Genomic DNA, 11,729 nt, shown 5'->3' with positions numbered 1-11,729 from the left:
CGGCGGTTTCTTGACCTAGCTAAACGGTAAAGTCGGAATTTTCCCTCCTACAGTAGTAGACGCACTAGCAATAAAGGGCTAAAGAAGTAGAGCTAGAGGGACACTAGAAGTGAAATCAATAGAGAGTATAACCAAATTAGTTGTGAGAAAATGTCTAATAGAGAAACTATACCCCAATCAAAGCCAAATGACCTCAAGTAAGGGTCAAACAAGAGGATTTTCATTCAACAAGATATTGCCAGCCAAGCTACATATTGTGGGGTCTGATTTAGAGTTTTTACTGGTTGCTAAAAATGATGGGCATGACATAGAACTAGTACAACATCACCCTAACCGTCTATTTGGGCCAAGAAGTTGACCATAGCTAAGTTCAGAATTCTCCCTCGTTAGGTGGGTGACACCAGTACCCGTGACCACAGGCTCACCATAAGGTCACGAAGTTGTTCTGATTACCATTTATAACAACCCGACTTGCCATCATCGTAACACAATTCCAATAAGATGTGATGTGCGTCTTTAGACCATTATTATATTTAAGCCCAAAAGTTAAAATGTCTTGTTTCTAAGTGGTGGGTAAAAGCCCTTATAAACATATCATAAATCTCTCAACTTTCTGATATGGGAAAACTTTCTCACAATCTCTTGGGGTGTTACATGGGCGATGCACAACTAAAAGGGAGATAATAGCTTGTAGATATGGCATGACAAAGTTGGTGTTGGTGGGTCGAGTTGGGTTGATGAGGTAGTAAGATGCCAGGGTAGTTATTGAAGAATGAAAAAAAAATGGTTGTTGGCAGGGCAGTGGCGATAAGAATGAAAAACAAAAGGTTGATTATTAGCGAGGGTGGTAATACGGTGTGGGCGAGACAAAAATTTATTGGTGAAATGAAGATTAGGCGAAAATTGGTGGTGGTGTCACAAGTGTGATTGTGGTGCGACATCATTGGGCGGTGGTACAATGAGGGGCGTAGTGGCGTGGGTGGTGGTCGATGAATAAGGGCTAAGTGGTGGAAAAAAGTGATTATTGGTAATTTAAGACATACGTTAACATAACAATTACTCACATATTGACGGTATAAAAGTTTAGGGATATAGCAGCGGTTAATGACATCTGTTATGGGTACCATGTATGCTTCGAAAAGTGAATAGATACCTTGTAAAAACGCAAAAATATAAGGGTATGTGGAAAATCTTAATAAATAATTAACGTGCATTATTTGTTGAAAGTTTATCCACTGGTCAAAAGCTCAAAATGTAACAGTTACGGATTTTCTTATCAACCAAATAAAGTCAATAAATAAACGGAGTAAGTCTCCTGTAAAACTATATAACAACGCAATTGCTAAATCCCGCACATATTGCCATAATCTTCCATAATTGCCCTTCATCTTCAAAAAAATTAAAAAACTGTTCTACCTTCTCTCTAAACCTAATTAATCAGTTAATCATTCGACATGGAATGTAATTCGCATATTATTAACACGTAATCTCGCCGTTTTACCAACAATTTTATTATGCCGCATCTTTTAATCGATTTAGTTGATGTTTTTTGGATTAAAAACGGGGATTTTTACAATTAGGGTTTTGATTGAGTTGGGTTGTTGAAGGGATGGTTTGTGGGGTCGTCGGTCTGGACTAGGGTGGTCGGAGGGAGAGCGTCGAGTGATGGTTGTAGTGGTAGTGTACTAGTGTTGTTGTGGTTGCTGTAGGTTGTAGGTGCGGGAAGGGGGTCGTCGGCGCGGGGACAGAAGCATGGATGTCTGGTCGGCGCGGGGAGAGAAGCATGGATGACTGGTCGGCGCTAGGCGGTGAGGAGCGGTGGTCGACGGCGCCGGGATGGTGGTGGGGAAAGGTTGTCAGGGGTTGGGGATGGGGGGTTTGTACGTTTGTGGCTTTTTTTTTTCATTCTCTTATTTCTCCTCTTTGTTTTTCTGTTGGTAAGTTGATAAATGAGAAGGGTACATTCGAAATAAAGGGCAAAAATGTGCGGGATTAAGTAAATTGTTGTGCGAGATTTAGCAAGTCCCTATAACAAAAGTGGTAATTAGTAGACGTTATTTTAGTGAGATTTTTTTAGGTAAATAATTATTTATTTAAAACGATTTTTATATACCCGTGCAACTTTACACGTGTTTTAAACTAGTTGTATAAAACGTTATCAATTTGAAATCGTTTTAAATTTCCGATTATAACATCTCCAGCCACCTCCTTTTGAATATCACCTGATAATCCAATTTCCCGCTTCTAATTGTATTTCCGCAAACCCTTGTAAAATCCCCAATTTTTTCCCTCGATTTCTCACTTCATCTTCCTCCAAATTTCAGGTGCATTTTTCTTAACGTTTATTTAATCTCACATTTTAATTGTTATATTCGATTTTCTGCATTTCAATTGCGTTAATTCATCTTGACAATTAGGGTTTATAATTCAACTTTCAAAATTTCCCCCTTTTTAATAATCTATTATTCTTTCCAGCTAATTGGTTTTTTTGGTGTAAATTGCAGATGGAAACGCTGTACAAGAAGCTTTACGAGAAATACTCAAAACTCAAGGTTAATTTCTCAACTTTTCACTTCAATTTCGGATTTTTAGGGTTTCAATTTATTGTGAATTTTGGTTAATTTGATGAAATATATATGATTTATCACAAAAATCTAATTTCTGATAGTCTTAAGCTTAAGACGACTTCTTTTCGTGCTTTGTAGTTCATTTAATGTCGGATATAATAACTAATCCGTATGTTGTTAACTCAAGACAGTCTGAAGCAAGACTATTGATTTATTGTTTCTATTTGTTTCCTGCACATTAATGGCCGTTTAAGGTTTAGTTTACTTTGCGGATTTCGTGAGAATTAATGATGGTTTTGTTTTTTTAATATTCTTCTGTAAGTAGTCGTCGAAGGAGAATCAAATGGAGCAAATTAACAATGAGCAGGAAGTCAAGTTCTTCGAATGCGTTTCTGGTAATTTTAACTTCTCATTTCGTCATTGCATTATTCTGGAGTTGAATCAAATGGCTAACAAATGGAAATTTTAACTGTTTTCTTAATTATTGAAGCCGCGGAGTTGTATATAAAGCACTTGGAGAAGGTAAACAAGAGGTTGTCTGAAAATACCGATGAATTACGGAATGAAGTAGTATCAGTGAGGTACTTATAATCCAAACTATTGACAATCTCTTTTATAGGGAAAAGTTTGAGCATGGATTATTTAGAGTGCTTACGTCGTGACATTTCTCTTTTGTTTTGTTGCAGAAGTGCTTTAGATCAACAATTTCACGAATTTCAGGATCGTTTGAAGGAGGAAAAACAGAAAAGTATGATCGTTTAACTGCAAAATTGTTCTTTGTTTGTGTGTCTGTGTTCTAAGATGCATGTAGTCTGACATGTATAGGATGATGGGAGGTATATGAATACATACAACAACAAACAACATCAGAGCCTTAATCCCAAAATGATTTGGGGTCGGCTGACATGAATCATCCTTTGGAACCGTCCATGGGTGAATACATAACATTGGATTTTTAATGTTACATAATTTTTACGGAGTTCTAGCTAATCTAAACGATGCGACATCTTTAATTTTATGGATACATTTGGATTCCATATTTTTCAACTTCGTTCTATTATCGACCATCCCCCTCTCATATATTCTTCTCTTTTGACTTTAATTGTCAGTTATATTCTCCGAAAATGTAAGCGATGGTACAAAATCAAGGTTGTAACACTTTTTTTTAATCAAAAACTATATTCAGAATCTTTTTTTACGAAAAATATGTGAGTATTTTATATTAGGAGAAAATGACAGTCTTGATTGATTACCAAAGGCAAACAGTGACAATATGGAAGGCGTAATACTGTTGGATGCTATAATTATGGTACTTGGAGCATATCTCTAGTTAAGGTGTGGACTTGTGGACCACAAATGAAAGTCGCCTCGTAAATTAACGTGTTGAGCTAGAATTACATGATTGAAGTAATATCCATGGCTCATCATGTCCTAGTGAACAATGAATCAATGATCATACATATGTTACTGCATATGCAAGAAATATTTTGCCTTCAATGTTTTAAGTTGTCAGGCCATATACTTGTGTAACTGCTGTATTTTTTTTCTCAATAAGCTCTCTTTTCTTCTCAACTCGATTGGGATGAGGATGGTGCTACTTTAAATGCTTATACTTGATATGATAGGCATCACTGATGTTATGAACGTTCCTTACCGTTTCTGCAGATCAACAACTTGCTTTAGAGATCGAGAAATTACGGAACCTGCAACATGAGAGGACCGTCTCTCACAATAGAAGTGACCAACGTGTAAACAGAAACTATCGCAGCCCCACTGTATCTGACAGTCAAATTGATGAAACACCCGTGAGGATCACTAGGAAACGTGCAAGGTTATTAGAAGAGTTAGAAAAGTCTGACGCTGCCACAAGTAGTCCAGCGGTCGGTAATGTTCATCTATCGGGGCGAAAGGAGCTTCCGACAGATCTATCTAAAAGTGATATTTCCAAAGTACATACTTTTCAGACATTTGTTTGTTATCCTATTCTTCATAACACTGATTTTGTTCTCGTCATCTGAATTGTTTCAAATTTAATATGCAGACAGAGTGCTGTCAGGTTTTCTTTGTGAATGGAGGTTTGCCCATGAAGTTCAAATCAAGTTCAATTTCATGTTGAATCATTAACTTGCCATTTTTTTTTATTGTTGATGATCTGCCTTGCATTGTGACACTGTTTAGGTCCTTGTAAATGCATGTTCCATGGTCTTCTTGAATATATGATTGGCATGGAACTCTCGGCTGCTGTTCGACCAGAAGGAAAGTCTTTGAATGTTGTTCATCCTCCCAGTGGTAATCTATGTTTTTGTTATCATTTGGGTTTTAAAGAGATTTTTGCAGATTTATCCGACTTTCATTTATCATCATTTCCTTCCTTAACTTCCTCTTTTTGGGACAAAGCCGTTGCTTATGTATACCTGCATTTATTTGCGTTATAGCCTGCTTTAGACCAATTTCTAACCCCATTAGCCACATTCTGGCTCGGCATCCAGAAGAGGGGCTAAATATCCCCCTGAGCAAATCCACCTCCGATGTGTCTTGTCATTCATGTGCAATAGATATATGTGATGGTATAATGTAAAATTACTTCCGTTTGATTCATCAAAATAACTACTCCGTAATTTCTTGGACTGTATTGGGATCCCGAGACCCCACAAGTTTTCGGGTAAATGATGTTCTAACATCTGGCATGATTGATCTCGTGTGTTTTGCTGACAAGAATTTCTTTTTGAACCATGTTGCCGTCTTTAATGTAACTTTGGTGTATATTGGGTTATTGCAGGCTATTCATTCAGTTTGACTTGTGTAAACAAGCCTGATGGTAGTGAAGTAGAGCTGCTGTACAATGTTACCTCCTTGGGGACGTTTGCTGCGGTGGCTCCAGAATGGATGAGGGAGGTCATGATGTTTAGCTTGAACATGTGCCCTATTTTCTTCGAAAGGCTATCTCGTGTTATCAAGCACCACTAGTTTAGAAAGACTAAAGTCGACAATTGGGTCATCTTTATCTGTAGTTAGAAAGACTTGTGAACAGCTCTACTTTTAATGGCTAAAGTTGACAATTAGGTCAGACGAATTGAATTGTATCGTACTTGGTTCGGATTACTTACCAAGTTATGTTTGCTTCATATATTAATTAACGAACAATTGCCGTTTGATGCAATTTTATTTTTGATTTAAGATTATGAAGCTAATCAAGCTAGCGTCATGGGAGAAGTATAGGTAAAGATTATTATCTTGGATGAATCAAAGAGAGGAAAACGGTGCTAAGAACGTTTATGGTCTTAATAATTATGAGATGACAAGAAAGTGATTACAAAATGAGATACTCCGTACAAGAAAGCAAAACGGGCTAAGAACCCGGTAAGTGACCCAATAATTAAGAACGTTGGTGGCCAACCAAATGGTCTTATTGTGACTAGATAAAGTATAGATTAATGGCCCATCTTTGGTGATGATTAGCTTATTTGGCCCATAAACTCTTCACGAGAAATAATGGAAGGTTGGACCTTTTGCCACTTGTCATTGTAGACCTGGTAAATTGGTTATTCGGGTCAGATTTGGGTCGTATAATTTTGATACTGGTTATTTTCGAGTTAATAATTATCGGGTTTCTTACTGGGCTGTGTCATTTTCGGGTTGGGTTGTTTGGGTAACTTCGGGTCAATATTTTGCTTAAAATAAGTCATTTCGGGTCAATTTAAGTCGGGTTATTTCGGATCGGGTTAGCTCGCGTCTACTGGGTCAAGTTTGGGTCACACTTTTTGGGTCTCAGATCAGTCTTATTGGGCCGGGTCAGTTTTTTCAAGTTTTAATTGCCAGTGTCCCTGAGAATTGAAGTTACATTTTCAGCAGTAAAGATCCTTTATCCCACTTTGTGTCCCATTGTGTGTATCACTCCACTCATTTTTTGACACATCACTTATTGTAAAATAAAATATTGTAATAATTACATTAATTTGTTGATGTATTTGAAGGTGATTAGAGTGACACACATTGAGACATCACATGAGATAGAGGATCTCCTCACCATTTTCAGATCTCCATAAAAATTTGGAGAGACTATCTTTTATTAATTACATAAATAATTATTTATTTATACGCTTATGTCTTTTTTGTTACCCTTTTTAATTTCTTATTATTGATCGTGGTTTTAAAAAATTCTATTATTTTTGATAAATGTTTTCATAATAGTTGCACCTATTTTATCTATTTTATTACTCCCTCCGCACATAAGTATTTGCCATATTTTCTAATATATGTAAGGAGTATTTTATTGAAATGGGCGGATATATGTGTGTGGACTGTGGAGGGAGTAATAAGTAGTAACCATTTCATATTATACGTATCTATTTTATTAATTTTCTTATTATTTTTATTTTAAATTATAAATTAATCTATCAATAACTTAGTGAGAAACTATTTTCCAGATCATCCACGGAAACATGTACCATCCCTTATCAGTTGACATTTGACATGCACGGGATAATTTTAAATTATAAATTAATCTATCAATAACTTAGTGAGAAACTATTTTCCAGATCATCCACGGAAACATGTACCATCCCTTATCAGTTGACATTTGACATGTACGGGATAAATCCTAATGCTAAGTGTTAACACCAACAAGGCCACAATATTACTTTACTGAGTTACTCTAAGAGGGTTTAAACTGGAGACTAAAAACGTAATGTTCAAGGAGGTAAGTAAGTTAATTCATGGATTATACAATCAATTGTATATGTTGTACGGGGTAAAATCCGAGTTTTGCAATAAAGTATCCGAGCTTTATGTGAAATAATATGAAATTTATTAGAAAGTATTGTAGTCATCCATTTACACATTAAAAACATGAACTTTGAATTAGCTCAGAAAAATTATATATAAGCTCGGATTCTTATATTTCAGTTGTACAATGTTTATGGTAGAGCTGAATGTATAATCCTATTTGTATAAGTAAAAGGAGTAACCAAATCTAATCAAGCGAAAAGCATGAATAAATGTGTACAATGCTTCGCAACTCTTGAATGAAAGAGTAAATCTTCAATAATTTTTGGACTACAATAAATAATCTTGAAAAGCAAATAACTCTTCAACATGATGGGTTGCAGATATACTATTCTTGTCCCCTTATCACTTCTAACCTCCCTAACAATCATCATCATCATCATCATCATCATTATTCATTATATATAGTCCCTCCATTCAAGTCCACTTTATATGTATTCCATTTTCGTCCATTCAACTCCATTTTACAGGTTTCCTTATTTGGCTAAAAAAATGACAATTCTATCCTTATTGAAAATCTTTATTTACAAAAAATGTCATCCAAACCCCACACCAACCCACCATAAAACCCCACCTTTATGTTTTTTTTAATATTTTTAACCTCTTTTTTCTCTTTCCCCATGTACTTTTAATACTTTTTTTAATCCGCTCCTTAATATCCGTGTAAAAACCAAAGTTGCAAAGTGGAGTTGAATGGAGGGAGTATAAAAGAGGAATGATAAAAAGCTGAGGTGGCACAATCTCCTTTGAGTATTAAGGTAATGCAACCCTCACATTCAACCTCACAAAATCAGTTTTGTTTGAGCCAATCACGATTTTGCAATATAGCCACATCAGCACAACAACAAAAAAAAAAAAAAAAAATCAAAGTCCAATTAAATCTGACGTTAATTTAACCTAACCCTTTGTCATTCTCTATCCTACATTCCTACTTGAGAATGACAATGAACAATTAGTCTGATGCAATTAACTGAATTACATATTCCCAAGAGACTCAATGAATTTTCCGGAACACAAGCCTTTCTCCTTCCCAATATTACTTTATAATTACAAATGAAAATAGCCCAATAGACACATCATTGTCTTCATTTGCTAACAGTATAGATCAGTTTTCATCACTTTCCATGAATTCCAACCGAAGAAGTACCAAGTATAGATTTTGAGAAGCGGCTAATTGGCGTCGTTACTTCATGAATCCGTGACTTAACGCTCTGCGGTGACTCACTTCAGTTAGGTATATCTATATCTATATCTATATCTATACTGTTTAATTTCCCTTGCCATATGAAGATTTCATTATTAGCGATTGAATTTGTTTAGTAATTATTGTTTCCTAATTTTTACTCCCTTCAATTTGTTTGCTATTTATTGTTGGTTATCTTCAATACATAATCTCAGTTAATCAATTAATTGATTTCTTAAGAATTTAGATGTGAATATGATTTTGTGTAATTGTGGGCTTGGTTTTGCTCTTTACTACTCCGTAGTCCATATTATGAGTAGTTCGACTAGAGATGAAGAATATTTTCTTTTAGAATTATTCTCATGATATTCCGGACATAGAACTTTGCTTTACGGTGGGTAATGTGTATAAATGTTACATGGTCATGTGAGTCATGTCTTTCGAGATATAGACAATTGGACGAATTGGATGTTCATTGCGTTTATCATCATTGAGTAAAGTGGGATTAAGTTTTTTAATAGATGAGTTAGTTATTCACAAATTAAGTAAGAACAGAGCCTTTTGTTCAACGGGTGACTAAGATTTTAACAACCTGTTTCCTGGCAAATTCTTACGGAGTAGTAGATAAGGTATATCTTGATCTTTTGATAGCATGTCAATGATAACATTTTCCTAATTTGGAAGAAGATAAAAGAAAGCACATGACATACTCGATATTAGAAGGGTTGTAATGGTGATTCTTAATATTTGATTTAACTTATTGGATGCACTCCTACAAGGCAGGATAGAAGATAAGTTGCTCCGCTACAACCATATTAGGAACATTTGGTTGCATCGAGAGGTCATCTGATTCACTTTGGTAACAACAGTTTTGTGCAGTATTAAGCTTACAAGTTCATTGTTATGAATAGGTCTTTACTCCTTTGAACATAGATGGATGGTGCATGTCTACCTATTAGAGTATTAGGTAGTATAGCAAAATCCCGTACAAAATAAGTATAACAATTAGTTGTCGGTTTTGTGTTACTATGAACAGGGCTGCAAAATGTGATTAATTGCTTCATATACAAGTAATGTTCATTTTAATAGTATAGTTTAAGATGTAATGCCAACTAAGTGATAATTGCATTTGTAGCCAAACTGCCAAACTGTGTGTTTCTTTTGGATTCATCATCTGAGAGTTTACTTATTAGTTGCAGCATCTATAAGTAATCGTATTTCTGGTAATTCATATGATTTGTGTTTGAACTTATTTGTAATTCAAATCACGTGAATAGAAACCTTTTGTTCCATTCTTTCATTTAGTAATTTAATTTGGCTAAAACTTCTGCATTGCAGTCTTATCATGTTCATCACATGAATAACAAAGATATCTTAAAGAACCTAATCGAGCCATTTAAACAGGTTCATTTGAGATGATGTGTGCTTGGTGTACTTTGAGATTTAGGCCATGAGCTGTCACCTAATAAAGTTGAAGAAAGTCAATTGTAGAGGAGTTTTGATCTCCTGCCCCCGTCTCCTTACAAGCCATTCTTTTCGCTGATAGCTTTGCCATCAAGTTTACTCCATCACAATTTTTATAACTGAGGTCGGGATATTCGGAGGAAGATATTAATTAAGGTTGAAGTTGATTAGATGAAAAATGGAGGAATGCTGAAGGAGAGAGGGGACAAGGAGGAGGAAGTTACAGGTATGGAGTACAAATGGGATCTGCAGATACATGGTTAAATTCAATAACAATGACGAAAGAAGTTGGATCAAAAGTCACACAAAATCAGACTAATAGACTCGGGGGCAAAATTGTCTTTTCATAATTTTTTTCGCCGGAAAATGGGGTTGGGTGCAATTTATAACCTGAGCTATTAATTTGAGTGTAATTTAAAAAAAAATTGACGTGGGAGTAAATATAAAAAAGTGGATTAAGCGTAGGTGTAATTAATAATTTAGTCTATTTATTAAGGGTAATTAGTTGATACCTTTAAGAACACAAATTCTTATTTCAGACCACCATATCCATCTGAAATGGTCAGACGGATACCATTTTCTCTCGCAAAAAACCCATTTAGGGTGTGAGTGGGAAAGCACATGGGGGTGTCCCACCACCCATGTGCTTCTCACTTGTGAGAGGTCTTATTACGGTCTGAAATAAGGCGGTCTGAAGCAAGACAGACTGCTTTAAGAAAGCATACACAAGGTGAATGAGGATATAGGTTGGTAGAAGGAGGTAATTAATGAATTGTTAGTTAAATTGCTTCTTTGTTGTTGTTCAATTGATTGTTTTAAATCTAGTTGGTTAATTACTGCAGGATTAATTAACTATGTGACACCCCTATACTCCAAGTGCCTTACCAGGACCACTCAGGTATAAGAACGTCACCATCTCGGTTACCCGAGGCAATGATAATCATAAGACAATAAAAAAACGTACTTTAAAAGTAAATATAGTTTAAGTGGTTACATGTCTCAAACCAAAACTGTTAAATGAAATACAATCCAAAACCAAAACTGTCCACTAGTAAAACTGAACAACTACAGACATCGTCTGACACAGCGGAAGACTCTTCTAATGCTAAGTGATGACTCATCCCAGTTAGCCCAAATGCATTGTATCAAACCTGCTCCACAACTGCTCACTATCCCCGAATGGATCACCACAGTTTTACAAAACAAACAACGGGGTCAGTACTAATTACACACAACGGGGTCAGTACTAATTACACAATACAAATGCCAAACAGCTCAATCGTCACATCAACCCCAGTCTCCATAATCAACCTCCACACAACTATAGTCCTGCCAGAGTACCCATCGCAACAGATACTCCACACCGCCAGTGGGGGACCGCAACCGTTCCCACTTAAGCCTCGCTCATCTCCATCGAGCGATAAACCCATGTTCATTAATGTGCATATCCCTTCGGTGGCGGGTTCTACAGAAGACGAATCAAGGGCGTGAAGCCACTCCCACAAGTGACTCCACTCAGTCAGGGACGCACCCCGAAGATCACAGACAGATACAACAACAACCGTCACAAACTCCAGCAGTATGATAAATCAACAATAACAATACAACCACCACACACATAATGTAATTAATACCGAGTAGGGAAACCCTACCTGGAATGCAATCACAGAATCAGACGATCTAGCAGCTGTCTCAAAACCTCTCTTCTACGAACCCTCCTCCTATACACA

At 36.1% G+C, this 11,729-nt stretch overlaps 1 protein-coding gene across 1 annotated transcript; it reads left to right on the top strand.

The window, feature by feature from the left end:
• The first annotated feature begins 2,196 nt into the window (after positions 1-2,196).
• LOC141643452 (uncharacterized) lies at positions 2,197-5,727 on the top strand. Its single transcript, XM_074452622.1, has 9 exons — positions 2,197-2,324; positions 2,505-2,552; positions 2,893-2,962; positions 3,058-3,148; positions 3,254-3,315; positions 4,233-4,516; positions 4,609-4,642; positions 4,746-4,856; positions 5,347-5,727. Exons 2-9 carry the CDS (start codon positions 2,505-2,507, stop codon positions 5,532-5,534), a joined length of 888 nt encoding a protein of 295 aa, XP_074308723.1. The 5' UTR covers positions 2,197-2,324; the 3' UTR covers positions 5,535-5,727.
• The last annotated feature ends 6,002 nt before the right edge of the window (positions 5,728-11,729 follow it).

The sequence above is a fragment of the Silene latifolia genome, chromosome 2, assembly GCF_048544455.1.
Source record: "Silene latifolia isolate original U9 population chromosome 2, ASM4854445v1, whole genome shotgun sequence".
NCBI classification, from domain to species: Eukaryota; Viridiplantae; Streptophyta; class Magnoliopsida; order Caryophyllales; family Caryophyllaceae; genus Silene; species Silene latifolia.
This window is presented reverse-complemented; position numbering and strand designations above follow the sequence as displayed.

Excerpts from the sequence above, each read along its gene's own strand:
- LOC141643452 (XM_074452622.1), top strand. The coding sequence starts at position 2,505 with ATGGAAACGCTGTACAAGAAGCTTTACGAGAAATACTCAAAACTCAAG. Across the intron at positions 3,316-4,232 it reads GAAGGAGGAAAAACAGAAAA|ATCAACAACTTGCTTTAGAG; the intron begins GTATGATCGTTT and ends CCGTTTCTGCAG. Across the intron at positions 4,857-5,346 it reads TGTTGTTCATCCTCCCAGTG|GCTATTCATTCAGTTTGACT; the intron begins GTAATCTATGTT and ends GGGTTATTGCAG.